We start from the raw sequence: 19,889 nt of genomic DNA, 5'->3' as shown, positions 1-19,889 counted from the left end.
AGAATGCTGTGATCAGTCAGAACTCAGTGACCATTATGTAGCCAGTAAGCAGAAAAAGTATGTAAACTCACCTGCTTGGTGTTTTTGAGGTAAATGTTATATTGCTCAAGACAAATAGCGTTCATGCACTGTTACCTGTGTTTTTCTTGGGGTGTTCAGTGCTTCACAGAGGAGGCTCCTGTTAGCCAAATCCTTCCTTCGCAAAATGCCCACTCCTAAAAGACAAGCTCGTGGTATTTTGTACAACATGTAACAGCAAAAATATTCATCCTTCTTCTTTCTTTCTTCCTCATTAGGAAATACTCAGGAAAACTTTGAGGAAAAAAATAAGATTTAACATCATTGTATTTATTGGGTTCTGAAACAATACACATTCACATCCTTTTGAATACAGTACATTTGGCACAGTAATAATGTTTACAATGAAATAACACTAATGAATGGCAAGAGATTCAAATTACATCCATAAGAAAAAAATTCTGTACAAATAAATCCTCACAATTAAAAAAAAAACCTACCCCCCCAACTGAATACACTTTATATTTAGCCAGAGCTATTCTGCACATAATTTAAAAAGAGGTAATTTGTAAGCCTTTTTGGAGAGAATTATTTTTCACCCTATGGAGAAAAATGTATTTCCATCTTCAATAAAGTCTATTTGGGAGGAAAACAAAGAAACAATGGATTCTTTATAATTGTTATTATTAATAATATTTTTGGCATTTTGCACTCCTTTTACAAAGAAGGAACAGGAAAGATTTTACAGAACAGGCAGAAATGTAACAGAATGTCCATTTTTAAGAATTATCTTTAAAAAATGTTAAGGTAACATAAAAACCTTCTGATGTAAACCCAAGGCAGAGAATCTAACTATTTATATTGAAGAAATATCTGCCCATGCAAAAGTTTCTATTTCCTTCACTTTCTCTTAGCATCCTACCAAACACTGCAGGTGCTGAGGCCTCTTGAAATACAAACATTTGCTAATTATCTTCACGCTAGAAATGGGAATACAGACTACACTAGCTTGTACACAATAGCTTTATGGGATGCTTTTATTCCTTCAAAATAAATGCTCCTAGTTCTGTGTAAAGGCCTCTTGTTGAACAAACAGTAGTGCACTATCCAATAACTTGTCTTCCTAGCCAGTCTACTCATCCATGAAAAAGAATGCTTTAGCACTGTGATCAGTTCTTGCCTGGATGTCAAAATCTAACTGTGATGAGAAATAAACAGAGCCAGTGGTGAGACACAAATTGATGGGCAGTTCTACAATATATTTCTAAGAGAGAAAGAAATTTAACATTGAGATGATGCAATCATTAAGATGTTTATGTGCTGGTACTCAGCTCCAGAAGCTAGTCTTTTCCCAGTACAAAAGATTACTAAGGATAAATTAAATTAAACTAAAGGCTTGATCCATTATTACACCTGTAGGCCAGACAACACATTAATTGATATATCATAATATTTAATATTTTGAAATAATCATAAGAATATATATAATAATTACACCTGAGTTTTAAAAACAAAACAAAATGGAGCTGAATGGTGTCATCAGTAACAGGCTATGAGCAGCCAGACACGAAACTGACACAAACTAACTCATCTGCTTGAGTCCAAGATTATCTCTTAAAGCCAATGACTCACACTTTGTCCACCACGACTCGTAATATTCCTTTCTCTTTCCGAGCTCTATCATGTCATAATAGAGTTGAAGAGAACTATACAAGAGATTTAGTATAGCTTAATATATGTCTACATCTTTTATAACAAAAACCTCATCTTTCTGACAGTAACTTGAACCAATACACATACAAGAGTATTGCACATGGACATTATTATAATTATTCTTTCATAGACTAACATTTTAATAGTATGCCTGAACATGCAGCAGTTGATACCTCTATATTCAATGAATTCCACAGGCCTTGCAGCAAACACTATATACAAAATCTCACCTGTACAAAAGGCAAAAAAGCTTCTTTAGTGCCACTTTGCCAATCACAAGTATATATATTTTTGTGCAGCTGGAAATCCATGTGCAACAATTAAAATGGATTCCAATGACCGCTCACTCAGTCCAGTAAAATATATAATAAAATGACCTCAGCGATACATGTACACAAAAAAAAAAAAAACCAAACCAAAACCAAACCACAGGGTACTCCTGGAAATATAAGTACATAACACTGTTAGCGTATCTACAGGAGGTAACTTCACATTAGTAATATTGTCCACATGAGTTACCATTTCAATTCATACACACAAAAAAAATATCAATTTACAACTTTCAATAATGTCAGTTTGTGAATGTTTGATCTTCAGTTTTTTAACACACTTCCACATAATGCACGTGTAGCCTTATTTTGTGTCTTCTAAAAGCAGATTTCTCTTTAGATTTTAAACAAAAAAACCAACAAACACAGTAGTATTATGGTTTTGTAAAAGTGTGCAAAAGTAACACACTGCTGAAAAAATAAATATAAATATGAAATTATCACTGTAGCTACAGTGGTGAATTTATAATGTTTATAATTAATTTTTAATGTAAAATTAACTGTAAACATTTGCAATCTTGGTGTCACATTAATGGTTCATTTAAAAGGCTTTTAAATTTGGTAACATGGATAGTACTCCCAATTGCCTGAAAAACAGTAAAATGGCTATTTATAGCTGTGTTAAAGTACTATAGGCTTTTTATTCTTTAGCCCTTTAATAACTATCCATATAGAATCTATTTCTTGCTTTAAATAAAATTTCAGTTATCTTTGTGACTCTTATTCCTAAGTTTTCTGTACACTGTACGAGGAACTTCATTAAAATCCTTAATTGATGTGCTTCTTTTTTTGGACAGCTTTACAGTTTGTACCTCCCCACAATAAATTAATAACTGAGGATTAAACCTCCATGAAGGCAGACTTTGCTTTTCAAAGGGCATCTGAGTACAGATCTCATCATAACCGCCAGTGCAGAAGAAACAGTTCTCACCTTCTTAGCTTAAATACATATGACGATTTCAGAACGTGGTCTGCTAAATTGCTTTTAATAGCATAGCTTCATTTTCTATGGAAAAGATGCACTTTTGTCCTCTGGGAATTCCTACTCTTAGGAATAAAAGGAAAGTTGCAAATATACGGCAGTGTGTTACATCTACAATTTCTGATACAAAATTATTTTGCATTGCTTTGTGAGACAGAAATTAAGAGTGCTTTCAGGTCAGAAGACAAAGGAAAAAATAATAAATATATACTTTAACTTGGGATACGGGCTCAGGGTAAGAGAAGTAGTTCTTGATCTACTGAGTCTCAGTGATTTGATGATCTCTTCAGAATCACTTCTTGCAGCATCATTCATCTGTCAGTCTATTGTTGTCTATGGCAGTAGCTCTTCTCCAAAATAAGAGAACCCTTTAAATTCTTCTTGATTGATTTGTTTTATAATTGTCTCATCCACTAGCGTTAATACTGGTTCTTCTCGTGTAAAGTCTTGATCAAAGTTATTAACATCCCTTTTGGTTTTCTGAGAAGAAAAATATAAATAAGGTGAATGCTAAAACAGCAAAATAAAATAAAAGGTGCTCTCCCTCTTCTCCATCCCCCCAAAAGGCTGAATTTTCTGGAATGATTGAAATAAAAGAGGAGCTACTTCACACAAATAATAACAGACATATGAGAGAAGCTACAGGAGCAAGTAATATAAATGAGTTCAGGAGAGGCCACAGAAGCAATACTATAAATGAGTTCCCAGAGACTCACAGGTCTCTGACAGGCGAAGGAATAGCAGTATGATGATAAAGCAGGAAGCTGAAATTAGGATTGATTTAGAAAAAGCTTTGGCATAGTAGGTGGTATGGATGTTTCCTCTTAGATTGAAACAAAATCGTATCTCCTTCAGAGGCACAGAGTGAACTAATTGATTCCCCCACAACACAGTCTACTGTTTCAACTCTAATTTAACTGTTTCTTTGTATCAGGCTACACTCAGCTTTAAAAATCTGAGGTAAAGTTTGCAACAGCTCTCAGTCCAAAATTCTTGAGCTCCACATTGGCAACTCAGATTTCCTAATGCAGCCAAACGTCATTCAGAGCACCAGGTCAAAGTGTGAAATTCTGTCTCCAAAGAAATCCACCTCAGAAGTCTTCTTTATTTCAATGACATCAGGATTTCCCCGTTGAAGTCTAAAGCGCCTCACTCCTTCAGCAAAGCTGTGCCAACAAAGTGCAACTGTACATGTTCTGGGATAAGAGGAATTAACCAGAGACAGTCTTGGGGAGACTGACTTGCTGTCCTCAGGACACTCATAACAGTGACTATCTGTGACCACTTACATGAAAAAAACACCCTAGGTAACAGCTAAAAACATTCTCCATGGTCATTTCCTTGAACCTGCAGTGTTCACATTTTCTATGTTAGGAGCGTATTTCAGGCATGTACAGGTTCAGGGAATTGGAACATTTTCCTTTACAGTCTCTTTTCTCTTTGTTTCATGGAATCTAATAATTATTTGAGTGATACTTAATGGATTTGCACTGACACATTGCAAACAAGCTTTGTGTTCATCCTGCACATGTCTGAGATGAAGGTGATACTGGAAATAGAATAGCTGTTTGACTTGCAAGTAAAATGATAAAGTCATATATCATAAAGTGTATTAATGTATTCCAAATGGGATATATGCCCTCTTTCAACATAGGTAAAGTTTTCTATAAAACATACACATATATAAATGTATTTTCTTCATCAGCTTTACTGAGTCACTAAACAGTTTTCTTTCTCACAATGGTAAAACGGTCATAGCAACCTCCACCTACATTGTTTGTGAGAACTTAAGAGATATAGGGAAAAAATGTCTATAGAAATGCAAGAGGCTGTCACTTGTAAACCACGTACTTTCTAAGTGCAGGCAAACAAAAATCCACAACCTCTATCTACAAAATTCCATTAAAAGGAAAGGGATATGGACTGAACAAACATTTATATATATGTTTATATTGTTTACATTTGAAATATTTACTTTGTACAGAAAGACAAGACATAAAGTGTATGCAACCCATATACTCTGAACAGCATAAGGCATCAGGGACATGGCTTTGGACTTTATGGGTTTTTTCCCAAATAATTTGGGCAAATATTGCAAAATAAGAATGAAATTCCATCTCAGTTTTGAAATGCATTACATTGCAACTGCGTCTACATTCTTCTTGTTCTCCATGTCCTACAGTAGTATTTTCACACAGTCACACAATGAATTTGCCATAGGAATAGTCACTAAATCAGAAGGAAGCAAGTGAATATTTGCAGAAAGTAGAATTCAAATTCAGAACTGTAGTTATATGCAAAAGAAATGTGATTACACTCACACTTCAACCACTAGCTATCCAGGCTAAATAAGCTCTGGAGCAACTGAAAACAAATACAATATATATTACTTTCAGGCTTTCACTCAATGTATTTGTGAAAAGTGTTATTTCCTTCCTGAAGCTAAACCAGTTTGATGACAAACTCCTCAAAGCCATTTGGGGCAATTAATTCCTAATAGCTACTTATTCTAGAAAATTATCACTAAGACTTGTGAAGGTGTTAGATGAAAAAAGAGCACAGATGGGTACATCTAAAGAACTGTCCCAACATTGGTGTACCTAAATCCTACTGATAAAAAATAATTGTGCTTTCAGTAGAACTCTGAATCCCAACATTTGTGCTTAGATTTAAAAGCCTACCATGTCTTAAAATATGCCTTCAAGACCAAAGGAGGAAATAGAAATTTTTACTTTCTCAGATTTATAAACAATTTATGTAGTTTTGGCAGCAGAGAGGTAAATAATCTAATTTATTAACAGGACAAGCATGGAACAATCTATGATTGCAAGGATACGCTAACAAGTCTCTCACCAAACAACTGATGAAGTGAGATTAAACAAATCACAGGGAACAAAAGTGAGTGGAATAAGCCATACAAGACCAAAGGCAGAGTTCATAACAAGTGCTTCTTTTCAACAGAAAGATTTATTTGAGAAACCCCCCTTAGCAAGTTGGGCACCTTCTTCCTGAAGGTATGCCTATTTTGCAAGGCTCCATCTGCTAAGACAAAACAGGTCTGGCCACATTTCTGCTACTGTTGCTATTTTAATGTACTTGCACTGTGAATACTCCGTAGGCCAAGAGCATGAACCAATACACAATTGCAGCATGCAGGATAAAGGTATGAAGGGCTGTGGTGGTCTCCTAGCAGAGAAGCTGAGAAAAGAGGGAAGATCTGCAAGGTAAGGAGAATATATGAAAGAAACAGAGTGTAGCTATTACTCAGCTTTGAACATTAAAAAATCATGAAGATAAAAGGAAAAATATTTAGATTGGCTGGCAAATGCATATTTAAATTGTAGTAATTAAATGGGTGGGATTCTGTTTATTTAGCCTGCAGCTCCTGAGACTCTGGGACACATTATTATAAACTTTAAGATTTTTTTTTCCAGGTAAGACTTTTTCATTTCAGATGACCGAAGAAAGCAGAGTATTAGGAAAAAGAATGCCCAAAACTACAGCTGTCCACCCAAACACATAGAAATTCAATGAAGTTTCAGATGCTGTTTTTTTTTCTCTAGACTACCCAAGCATCTTGTCTTTACCATGTGTCAGTGCTACACAAGAGCAGAGGCACAGCAGCTACCCAAGAGCTTCCAACAGTAGGTGCCAAATTCCACACTGCACTGAAACTGCTCTACTGCAGGCAGAGTGTGGGCAGAGCCTGCCTCTGTCTGACAAAGAGCAGCAGCAGTGACATGGCACTGCTGATGACTAAAAATGACGTGACTCCAGTTCTAAATCTCATCAGAAAGACAGCTTCTCCAACAGCAGAGTATCTCCGATAGTGAGAAGGAATAGTGACTCACTACATCTTGTGCAGAAAATGTGCTGGCCAGTTGATCTTTTGTTTGTCTTTTTTTTCCAGCAGTGTGAATGCTTCATAGGTGTCCTGTCTGACCTAATGTGACCTTTGGCATTGGAAAGCCACAGAAATCCTTGCAAGAAGGCACCTGACAGAGGGTGTTTGGCTTGTTGTCATGTGTCATGAGGCCAAGATGCTCGATGGACTCTCTTCTACCTAATAAGGATTAAACTAATTGTCCAGTTTGGAGACATTAAGAGATATCTCTCTTTACTCTGTTACTTCTTTTTATTTAATTTGCAGAAAATCACTCACTCTCTTTCAAATCCTTTGCAAGATCAATGGCTCCACTAAATTGGTCTGGAATTGTCCAGCAGGTTCAAATGCTACTCAGAGAAGGTGAAGAAAAGATGGAGGTGGCTAGGAAACAACACTGCCACAAAAGACTAGGTTTTGTGTTTTAGTCTGATTGTCCTACAAATTCAAATATGCTGTTTAAATATAACTAGAGGAATCCTCTTTAAATCAATTAATAGATTTCTGTTTATTTAGCAGAATGAGCAGCTAATCCAGAGCAGACAGCTAATACAAGAATTGAGTTCAGAAATTATCATTACAACAATGAACTAGTATGTTGAAAGAAAAAAATATTGTGCTATGATATTTTTCAGTAAGTGGACCCTTTGACACAATATATATACAAAGCTCCTGCATGATTTTCACAGTCTGAGATACCATGAGCACAGAAATGTAGATGATTGACCTGTCTATATCGCTGAATGAAACTCTTTAACTTTACTCCACTTCAGTTTTTTGTTAATAGCAGTGCTTGGTGCCTCCTCATATATTTTTCAAGCCCACAGCGAAATCCTGGAGTTTGACATTCGTTTGGGGACCATCCCAGTGCAGCACCTGGCTGTATCAGCAGCCTATCTCACCCCCTGACAGGTGCACTGAATCTGGGCAGGAAGCTGCTGCAGCTTTTAGTGTGCAGCTCCAGGGGCACAGGGCAGCAATGCAGCAGCAGGGACATGCAGCAAGAGCCACACCTTCTGTAATAGGTATTACACGGTATCCCTTAATTTTATCCAGGATTTTGCTTCAGTAAGAAACAAATGGTACTCATGTTTGGCACAGCATCACCAAGATGAAAATTCTTAGATCAGGATGATAAAAGTTTAAATATTTTGTATTTACCTCATCACTGATAAGACTTTCAGATTATATTTATCAAGACGAATGGAAACTCAAGGCATTGAAGCACAAGGTTATGTGGCTAACCTCATATATCACTGTCCTCTCATTCACCTCTCCTTATTATGATAACAAAAACCACAGCACAGGCAAAGATAACTTTGCACCACTGATTGGATCTCTTTTCGTAAAGGTGTAGTAGTTTCTAAAAAACTGAGACCAACTGTGATGAGCACTCACATTTGCACATAACTCATGCTATATAGAGAGAAATTCAGTATGGGTATTTCGAAGGAAACAAGCTGAGAAGCACAACACTTCAGCCCTATCTTTCAGTTTATCCTCAGGATACCTCCTCACAGTATTTGCATGTCCTGAGAATTTATATCAGTATTAGAAGTAGTTTCTAGCTTGTCTTATTTCAGAAGATATGAAATACATGTTATCAAAACAACTTTATAAGTTATTAAATTTTTTCAGCATGTTAATTGCTCTGTTCTCACATGGAAGAGTTATAACACATCAGCCATGAGCTGTAGTATATTCAGCTGAAGGTTATGATGATAAAAAGGGTTTTGAAGCCAAGTAGCTTTTACAAGTATACCAACATTCATCACTTCCAAGCAGAGAGGGAGCTTTCGTGCTCCTATATTATGCTTTCATTAGATATAAAGGACACCAAACTAAGTGAAAGCAGTGGGAAAACCCCTCACTCAAAAAGCATGCCAACCTGTGCAGTCCACAATTTAATCTGTTATGGAAGTACACAGATATTTAATAAACACCAAGCTAATTCACAAAACTATGAATTTTAAAAGGCAGTATTTGTGATACAATAAGCTGAAACCACCTTTATATTGAAACAATATGTATCTTTCTTAGGAATGTGAAATGGGTCAAGGAGGAAGGAGGAATAAGCTAAACAATTAAGCGTTAAAACATTTAATGACTACATGGCCAGAATGCCAATCTTTGTATTCTCTTTTACACAGCCTTTCTCAAAACCACAGCCTCCCAAAACCACCACCAAAAAACAAAGAGCAAGGCAAACAAAATCAAAGCTCTGCAGGTTCAGTCAACTACCCTGTGCTCACAGTCTGGGCAATGAACCTCTCCCAGAAGAAGTCACTGTAAAACTGTTGTCTCCTATGGCCCTACTTGAGTATGGTTTTAACATGACCACAAGTACACAGCACTGAAGTTATATACAGCAAACTTGCTTTGTTCATAGCCTGATTGCTAAAGCACAACAGTTATCTCTGTGCAAAACATAGATGGAGACAGATTTCACAGGAGCTTCAGGGGAGCTCAGCACCATCTTCCCATCTGTGGTTAGTCCTTTACCCTCAAGATCCATCCTGTCCACCTTATCAGGCCTTCTTCCATTAGGACTCAATCGTGACATAGCCACTGCAACATAAGCTATGCACATAATATATGCATTTTTTAAAGTGAAAAAAACTGCAGGGGAAGAGTGCTGACTTCTGAATTCCTACACTACATTTTTACCTTATGGCCGATTTCTTTGAGATATTTAACCTCATGAGAAATAATTTTATATTTCTTCTTGGGGTAGGGAGGAAATACAAGAACAGAAAGAAATGGAACAATCACGTGAAAATACCCTTCACTTGCACAATGCAATTCCTATTGCAAATCTTATGACACACTCTGCAGTGCAGATTTTATATGTGTGTGTCTCTAATTCACATTATATTGGCAAGCTTCCACTGATATCCTCAACTGCTTTAAGGTCATGATCAGCGGTATCAGCTCCCCTCTTACATTCTGGCACACATCCAGGATTAGCCCGTTTTTGGTTGTGTTCTCCTGAAATGGCATTTCAACCATTGTTATAGCAGAGTTACAGTAATCGGGGCTGGTGCATCTGTGACGAGGAGTCCTCAAATACAAGCGTAGGCGCCCTTTTGTCTTCCTGATCCCTAGCTCTTTGGCACAAGGGACTAGCTACACCCAGACAACGGAGCTGACTTGCAAAGAAGAGAAAGGTAGGTTGGTAAGTCTAGGGCACATGTTCCTAGAATTCCAGTGGCTTCCAGAATACATCCCTTAAATCACTGAAAAATTACCTAAATACAGATAGTCTAACAGTGCACTGAGATATCTGACCAGATTTATTCTGTAAAAGATCAGTAGATTTATTTACCTTTCATTCTTTAACCAATCACAAAGACAAGGAATAAATTAAGGACACTGTGATGCTATTAAATAGATGCATGATGTAATGAAATATTTCTAGACACTCTGTGTATCCTGAATAAATAATGACCAACTTTGGTTTATTCTGCCTACAGTGACCTAACCCTTGATTTACAGAAAAGTATCACATTATGGAAACCTTCCTGATTCTGACATGAAATCATAAATATATTGTAATATCTTGTGATTCTGAGGCCCTCCTATACTGAGGAGGCATCAACATGTGCATTGTGATGCTGGATGCAAAGAAACACCACAGCAGGAAAGGTAATAGCAAGTGGGAGCATCATTCCAAGACTCAGCACCACACTAGAATGGTTTGCACAACAGGCCATAGAGTAAGAATGCTACACAGTTTTTGGCAAGACTGCCCTCATTTCTGGAAACTCACGCTCTTTGATGCTTTAGCTAATTAAGAATAAAGCTTTAAGTTTGGCATGGATGATGCATATGACAGGCTTTCATAGAGCAAAATTGTACAGTAGGTCTTATACAAAGGGAGAAAGCTACATGGTGATGGTTTAATTCTAAGACTACTGAATTATTAAAGATTATATTTTGAAGTGTAATGATTATTTTTAAGCCTTTGTAAAGACAGATTAAAATAAAGATATATGTGACTTTAAAAGCAGCTGAAGCTACTGTCTTTTTTTTTTAAACTAATGCACATAAAAATTCTAGACTAAAAAAAGCGCATTGCACAACTATTGGTGAATTCCTACTACTTCTGCATCTCAGTACATCTTTTCATCTTTTCTCCAGATCCTTTAACTGCTTTTACAGGACGCAGTTTTATTAAAAGAGTACAGTAAGACACAGCAGAGTTTGTAGTGACAAGGGTTTAATTCTTGGTTCTGCTACTGTTATCCTTTGAGCTTGAGCTTGAGTAATTTTCTCTTCACCCTACATCTAATTTTCTTCCTATTTTTGTTCTTCTATACATGGGCTGTGATCTTTTCTGTGTATCATTATCTATGATCTCTTGACTCTCTTCGGGTTTTTGCACAATGGGAACCCCATCTTGCTGGGAATTTGAGCTGTTAACGCAGATGTGATGGTACAAACTCAAACTATCTTCTTCTTGTCAAATATAAACACAATCCTTCAAAGAGTCATGGGCAGTCATGGTCTTCAAATCCTTCTTTTCCATACTCCATAATTAAGCCAGGGGAATTGTTGTTCTGTAGTTCCTTTGCAAATATGAATATGGCATGCAAAGAATAAGATCTGTGCTTAAGTTCTTCATAAATATCTAGATAAGTGTTCTCTTATCATGCAGAATTTAGGCACACGACTTCTGGAGCATGCTGTTGAGAGGACCAGTACAAGGTCTGTCCCTCCACAGTAACAAAATCCCTTAAAACAGCACAGCAGCATAACAGGAGAAGAGCAGCAGCTAATGAAGTGCTAGGATTCCTTACCATGTAAAGACGTCTCCCCTGTCCTGCTATGATGACAAGTAGCTACATATCAGCAGCTTCAGTCCACCATCTGCTATTAGTGCATACGTTGAAGGAATTAGGTTTTGCACTTGTATGCTGAGCTGTGAACACATAGACTGACAAATTTTTGCTGCCCACTTTGGATGAATATCCTAGTAAGACCTTATGCTTGTACTGGCATAGTATATGCTAATACAAAAAATTCTGCATGAGAAATAAACCTAAAGCCAAACCTCTTTTTATACTCTGTGTTCACTGGACTCCAGTTGTGATGGGACTGGTCATGGACTCCCAGCCATCAAAGAGTCTTAGCTTTTTTGGATAAATTCCTTTCCACCTTCTGATAAAGAGTCAGATGCTACTGCTTCTTAATCACCTGGTGTTTTTCCCTTAGCCTTTATTGACATCAGAAACAGGCCCAACCCAGGAATATTATTTATTATCTACATCAATATAAACCCAAAATATTTCTGCTTGAATTCTTAAGAATGTACTCTAAGTAAACATAATAAGATTATTTCACTTAATGGTTTAGATTATTTTATGAAAATAGCACTGGAGCTTAAAGCAGCTAAAAAGCGAAACAGAATTTCTGTTTTTCTGGGGAAGCCCAAAAGGAAAGCGGGTGCACTCTGGCTGCTTATCACTCTATCCTAATGGGCACTACTTAACAATGTACATTTAACAGATGGTTAAATGAAGTTAATTAGGCAGTATGAAAAGATTTTAGTGCTATAAGACTGGGATTCAACAAACCCAAACAAATATTGCTGGATCCCCAGTACAGAATCAAAAGAAGCATAATAAAAGTTGTTTAACTTATAAATATTTGGGAACCTGCAGTGCCAGGAAGTAGCTTTCAAACATCTGTAATTCCAGTGTTGTGCTAATCGCAGCGCAAAACAGCTGCTGTAGACACTGACGCTGAAGAGAATAAAAAGACCCCAAAAATAAGACTAACAGAATGAGAAATTCTGGGAAACCGAAGCCTTGTTCTTTCAAGAAAACAACACTGAAATCCCTTAAAAACACCAGCTCACTCATGGTTTCTCTAAGCTGCAATACAAGCTGCACAATAAGATCCTCAAAAGCTACATACTTGCACTTTGAGCAAACTTAGTGGTTGCACAAAGGGCCAAGCTAGTTGAAGCTTTGGAAAGCAAGGCCCTTTATTTTGTTGGGAGAAGAAGCTGAAGTGTTACAGACTTTTCCCTCCTGCCCAGCCACGTGCTAGACCAATTGGCCTGAGCTGTGTTTCAGGCAGTTATGGTACTGTTTGTTGTTCACAACTGCCTGCCTCAAGTTCACATGAAATATCAAACTTCGTTGTCTAACAAAAGTCAATGCTTCTCAATCAGCAGTAACCTGGCTAACACTTCTGCCAGTAGCAGAAAGTGTAATTTCTAGGAACCAGATTACATTAAATATTTGATTCATGATATCCTAGGGCAGGGGCAGCATGCAGAAAAAGTGTTAGACTTTCACCATTATGGCTGTTTGCAATAAACAGTCTGTCCCAAAAGTCCACATATATTTTTCTTTAGTTTTTCTAATGGATGTATGTTAACCATTCTCACAAATAGAATCTACCCTGTTTCTAAACATTTGGAGGGTTTTGGCATACCAGTATTAATCACCATGATGTCACCCTCAGAAGAAAGCCCCCTGTTTTCCTATGCCTGAAATGTCTGCAGCAAGTGGGGAATACATAATGTGCAATGTTTAATAATGGTACATGAGGGTCTGAGGTCTCAAGACCACTCCCCAGTGTTTTGCCTAAGCAGTAACACTTCATGCAAAGGCATGCAGTATAGCCCCTTGCGTGCCCATCTGCTAAATGCTCATTGCCATGCACTGATGACTGAATGGAAATATTATGAAACTGAAGGGACACCTCAAGGTTATTAGGCCTAAAAATGGACCTACCTTGACATTTTCCCCATATTGAAGGCCTTACCTTAAAGAGGGACATTCACACTGAAGCAAACTTGAAAAGAGAGAACATTTATACAAAAAGAAATTTACTTGGCCTGTAATTTCCTATGTTCCTTCTGGTGCTACTGAATGATACTGCATTTTACAGGATTTCTTCCCCACAGCGTAAAGGCAAAGTCATAATTCTGCATGGATGATGATACAATCTACTGTCACATAAAAGTAGAGGTGTGCCAAAAAACCCCCACCAAAACAGTATCATGACTTCCCAACACCAGGTTAAAAATCCCTCATTAAAAAGAGTAAAAAAATCTTTGCCTGTTTGCACTGGTATGAAAACAAATCTGAGATTACAGAATTTATGTTTCAAGCTAACATATTTGAAAGTTTTCTCCAGAAACGTGGTCCCTCTTTAAGGATTCCAGCCATATTTCACAATAAGCAGATGATTGCTGCAGCAATTTAAACACACACCTTTCTAATTGAAAACAATTTTCGGGAGCCATTCAGTGCGGCACCTACCCACGAGGCAGGTGCGGCCTCTGCCTGTTTGCCCGAGCAAACAGCCCAGCTGCACACTCCCTAGGTGCTGATTTGTAGTTGCTATTTATTACCCAGTTTCCAAACACTATGGGCATCCAGCTTGTTGTTAAGTCATAGGCAAAGGGTTGCCAAAATTTTGCCAGTTTTTCACTCGTTTAGGGGAGAGGGAAAAGAAAATTCACAGTGTTCAGTGACTCCAGTTGTAACCCGCAATCATTGGCTAAGACTAGAATTGCATATTTGGGAACGATTTTATTTCAAACCTTTGCTGCAGTGCAAAACTGAGAGAGGACACATTGCTGGCATCCTTAAGTCAAGACTTAACAAGGGAGTTCAGGTTCACAAAGGAAACTGCATACAGACAATGTGGCTCAGATAGTGATAACTAAGGGGGGAGGGACTTCAGTAAAGGTTTATCTTTATCTTTGAGTTACAGGAGCTTAGAGAGGTGTAAATTACTGTAGGAAATATGAGGTTGAGGACCAAGATGAAATCTGCTAACACTGAGGTCTGGTATAGCATAGAACACTCTTCCAAGGGAAGTCCTACACATTCAGTCAATTTACAAGGCAGGCTGATCTTGAGCATTTGTTTTTTAACACTTCTCAGTCATATTTTTTTGCCGTCACAGAACTTTGCATTAAGCATCCTGAGATTATCACAGAGGGGAAACACAGGCATGAAAAGGTTAGGTGATGCAGCCTGGACCACATCATGAGTTTCTAGAAAATCTGGTGGAAGAACTTATATATCTTGCAATTCTCAGGTCTCTGGTTTTAGCAGCTAGACCAGCTCTCTATCCTGAGAAGCCAGAACTGAAGAAGGAACTTACAAATGTTCAGAAAATATTCTCAGTGACATAACAGTAGCAATGGAAGAGGCTGCAAAATGAAGGGATTCACATCAGATGAACTAAATAAGCCCGCAGCAGCTGTTGTTGCTCCACACTGCAAGACACAATTTTGCAATAGGCTATCTTGTTCATTTTGTTTCTAATGCTCTCAAAGAAAGTGAGCTTTTAGAACTGGAAACAAGAAAATTATGAATACATTGAGAAAATTAAAATAACGTATTGTTCTGTGAAAGCTGCATGTTGACAGTGAATCATTGTAATACGATTATTTTGTTAACTTCATCTACATAAAGCCACACTATAAATGGATTGCCCCAGGCACTGATAAAGCCATTAGCGATGTAACTTTGGCTTAATTGCTAGAAAGAAATACATATGGCAAACATCTGTTTTACCAGGCTTTGTATTACCCTCTGGCTCACAGTTTTTCAGCTTTTTCGTGTTGAGGACGTCTTAGACGAAGTCTCAAATTTTCCTCAATCCTGACATCGACAACAGGGTGGATGAAAACACCAAATCTGTTTGCATGCATGTTTCAAGGGTTGACAGTGAAAACTCACCCTGAAAGGACAGGAGTGTGCCTGTAGTGAGACTGTCCTTGCTGCACAGTGCCTAACAACTTTCTCTGTCTTACAGCTCCTTGCAGCACACCGAGCCACAGTGATCATGAAATATGATTTTATTGTGCAAGTCTAATTCTACCAAAACCAAGAAAAAAAGCCCTCAGAGGCCTAGGGTACATCTCCTGTGAGAAAACGCTGAGAGCTCAGGCTAAGCCTGGAGAGGAGAAGGCTCTGGGGAGACCCTTCAATACTTCAATGCGGCTTAAAAGAAAGAAGAGGTCAAACTTTTTAGTAGGGCTTTTGTGATAGGATACAGGGTAATGGTTTTAAACTAAAAGAGGGCAGATTTAGACTAGATATAGTTTATGATGAGGATGATGAAACACTGGAACAGGTGGCTCAGATCGGTGATAGATGCCCCATTCCTGGAAAGATTCAAGGTCAGGCTCTGGACATGGCTCTGAGAAATCTGATCTAGTTGATTAGGCTCACTGCAGAGGGGATGGGCTAGATGATCTTTAAAGGTCCTTTCCAACCCACATCATTCTATGATTCTATGAAATTGATGCTCATATGAGGCTACCACTGACTTCAGCCAAATGAGTAACAAATTTTTGGGCAGTGATCTTCCTCTATCCCTCTTGCAAGAGGGACTGTGATAATGTGTATATTTCTGCCACTTGTGCACGTCTCTGAGCTTCACTGGCTCATGTTGGTGATATGTCAGCAGGCCACAGGTTCAGTCTGGAAAGGCAGCTGTGCTCTCAGAAACGGCACAAAGAATTTCTTGCAGGGAATCTATAACAATAAAAATTTAATCAACACACATTAAAGCTGAAGCAGCAATCTGTTTCAATGACTGTTTTTAATGCATATTTTATTATTTGGTATGGATGGACAGAATCATCCCATCATGCCAGTAAGCAAGATCTACCACACTCACCACCATATCAATAATTTTGGTAAGAAATTAATCTACTACAGCCTTCTTTTAATTTGTAATATGGCAAAAGCACTTTGAAAATGGAAATAACCAATTCAGTCAAACCAGGAACATACCCATAGAAATAAAGAAAGAAGGAGAGCAGAGAATCACTGAATACTATTGAGTCTGTGGTTCTTGAGCAACAAGTTGTGTTGCAAACCATAGCCTGGTCTTATGGCTACTGATCAGGGAAATTTCGTTCTCCAAATGGAATAAAATTCCAGGAAGAACACATGAAACAGAACAGCTCAATGTAGGAGTAAAATGCCTCAAAGGAATTTCTGTCTTACGACAGTTGCTCTGAAGAAAAGATATCCATCTGCACTAAAATGGTACTTATATCTTGCATATGCAATTACATATTCATGCCTGCACTAAAAGCAGCAGGGAAGAATAATGTTATTTAGAAAATTTCAAGTCAGTCTGTGAAACTCCAAGAATTAGGTTTTGAGAACAGCAAAAATGATCTTCAAGAGACATTGCAAGGTCACTGGAGCTTAGTTATAGCAAATATCCTCTTCATAGCTGTTCAAACATTTGCTTGACTTCTAATAGAGCTATTATTTTTTCTTCTACAGCAGCTTAACATTTTTAATAGCTTTACATGGAACAAACTCTCAGTATGGTAAACCATAGTGTATATATCTATGTAAAATTAATTTTGCCACTGAAAAGCCTCATAATTCTAGATTTATGAAAGGAAGAGCTGGTAAATAAAATGGATCATAGGACTCATCCCTAGTGCATTTTCACCCCTTTATGTTCTCTATCCCAAGTCATTAAGCTGGAGGAGCAGTCAAAGTTCCTTCACAGCAGGTTTCAGAGCCACCAAATCTGCCTCCACTGTCTTCACCTAGGACAACCTGGGGTGGCAATCCAGTCACTCCTTAGCAATCTAAACTCAGGATGAATGATCTGCCCAGGGTACTTTAGCAAGCCTTCAGAAAACAGAGTCAGATTTTCAAAGACCTTTTGGACTTAAGTAATTTTCATTCCAAGGCTGAAAACAGGAAAGAAATTTCATCTTCCAAAGCATCATTAGAATAATCAAATCAAGGACAAACTACAAGGACATTAATGGTATATTTCTGATATAATAAGGAACATAATTATATCCATCTACTGTGTGAATGAGATTTAAAAAAACCCCACATCCTCAAAAGCCTGGCTAATAAACAGCCATGCAGTGTTTCTTCCAAGTCCAGTTGAAAAATTCAGCCTTAGGGCTGTGGCACAGCTGAAGAGACACACCTGAATCATGGAGAAGCACAGGCCCTGCAGTACCATGTAAGCTCCTCAGAAAATATGGCAGATATAAGGTGAAAAGCAAGCCAGCTTTGCTAATCAAGGAACTCGTGTGTTTTGGGGATCAGCAAAGTAGTGAGGCAGAACAGTAAGGTTTTTTTCCACACTAGCACTTCCATGACCTCCCTTGGCAGATTATTCCACTGCCTGATGGGACCTCAGTGTTTGACCATTTTCCCTAATGACTTTACCTGTTTAGTGTCAGCATTTTATAGTGCCCAGAGCTCATTTGAATACATCTCACGTAATGTTTTATTTTGAACGTGTTTATAATATAATCATAAATTTTCCCCCCTTAGTCATCTTAATGGTTGGTCAGAAAATAGAGAACTACCTGTGTAAATATATGCATTCTTGCACGAGCAAGATTTTGTATGTGCATGCAAAACTCAATTTAAATGCACAAATGACTACATATGCATTGTATGCTTCTTTCCCAGCACACATGTACACTCAATACATATCACATGCAAGAATGTCTATTTTCTGACTAATAATCTGGCCTCTCTTCTCATAGCTATTTTGACACAATTAGGCCCTCCTCAACGTAAGATTAAAATAATTTTGTTAATCTTCTTTTAATATTACAAGTCACTTTTAAATAATCAACAGCCCTTTATCAATACTGAAAGATGTTGAAAACCAGAAAACATTCCAAACACAGGCATTAGTTATGCTTTTTCATAGCTATTTCATAGCTACGGAATAGTTCAGTTTGTTAGTCTGAATCAATGAATCTCAAACCTATACCCACAAGTGAATTTAGAGAGGAATGCTATCTAGATTTTAATGTAGATTTTATTTCATTAGTGTTCATCTTCTTCCCTCTTTTCTGCATTTTTCAAAGTGAGTGCCATGTCTTCTAGCTTGACAAATATCCAAAATCACCTTTATTGCATTTGAAATTTACTGCCCTAGATTCCTTTACCATTTCTGAAGTTAAATAATTAATAATTATATTTTTGTGATCTTTCTCTCAGCCTAGATATTTATCACACTTCACTTTCCAAGTAATAAATAATTCAGCTTTAAAAGAATAAGTAAAAATTTCAGTATGATTTTGCTCCAAGATTCCTACACAACAAAATCCAAACATCTGCTAAAATTAATATAGCTGGTACAAAACAACTGATTGATCATAAACATGGTATAAATATATAAGGTATGCCCTTTGTAAGTGTAGAAAAGTTATCAGTAAAAGTTGATAGGACCTGGTCTCTGGGGAAGATATCTTAGAGAGAGCAAACTGAGAACATGAAAAATAACAGAGATGACTGTAACATAGAGTACATGTTATCTGAATTCACCACCATAAAAAAAAAGAGTTCAGGAAAAAATCCATGCATACAGAACTACCAGACTTCAGGAATCAAATTTGGTAGAATAAAGAAAGTTGGCAGATACAATATAGAAAGAAGTAGTATGAAAATCCAACATTACAGAAGCAGCCTGAAGAAAAATGAGAAAAGGTATAAACAAAGATGTATAAAATCAACAATTATTAAGGAGCAGGGAGCTGCCCTAAAAATTACACACAGGACTACTCTGAAATAATAGGAAATCACTACTAAAACCAAAGGGTTCAACTAACATACCATTAAAGAAAGCCGGGGAAAAGGAACAAAACAACAGGAATTAATGAAACAGGAACGGCTTTATAATATAACAGCACTGAAATAATTACCAGAAAGAGGCTCCACTGAGAAGGCAGAAGGCATTTATACAGGCAATGAATAAAAACACCTGATATATGAAATGCCTCCTGACTTTCAAGGACTGCTGCAGTGGGAGTACACACAAAAATAATAAAGGCCTCATAAAAATACTTATTGTTAAAGGGACTGTGCATCTTGATCATGAAAGGGAAGGAGTCAATAAACAGACTAGATGAGAGGAATCCGGAAATCAGATGCAGCCATAAAACAAAAATTATTCTGGAACTGTGCATCTTGATTTGGTA

At 37.4% G+C, this 19,889-nt stretch overlaps 1 protein-coding gene across 2 annotated transcripts in view; it reads right to left on the bottom strand.

The window, feature by feature from the left end:
• Positions 1-327: 327 nt before the first annotated feature.
• Positions 328-19,889, bottom strand: part of PRKCE (protein kinase C epsilon) — a 282,503-nt gene continuing 262,941 nt past the window's right edge. The window contains exon 15 of one of the 2 annotated variants that reach the window (XM_050314607.1): positions 328-3,522. In XM_050314607.1, coding sequence (XP_050170564.1) covers positions 3,376-3,522 — 147 coding nt within the window. In that variant the 3' untranslated portion in view covers positions 328-3,375. Of the gene's footprint in view, positions 3,523-13,702; positions 13,733-19,889 lie in introns of those variants that run through there. The other variant, XM_050314608.1, reaches the window with a different exon arrangement.

This window comes from Myiozetetes cayanensis, unplaced genomic scaffold (assembly GCF_022539395.1).
Source record: "Myiozetetes cayanensis isolate MyiCay16 unplaced genomic scaffold, myiCay2020 scf2-11, whole genome shotgun sequence".
Lineage (NCBI taxonomy): Eukaryota > Metazoa > Chordata > Aves > Passeriformes > Tyrannidae > Myiozetetes > Myiozetetes cayanensis.
The sequence above is the reverse complement of the archived record's forward strand: the minus strand, read 5'-3'. Positions and strand labels throughout refer to the sequence as shown.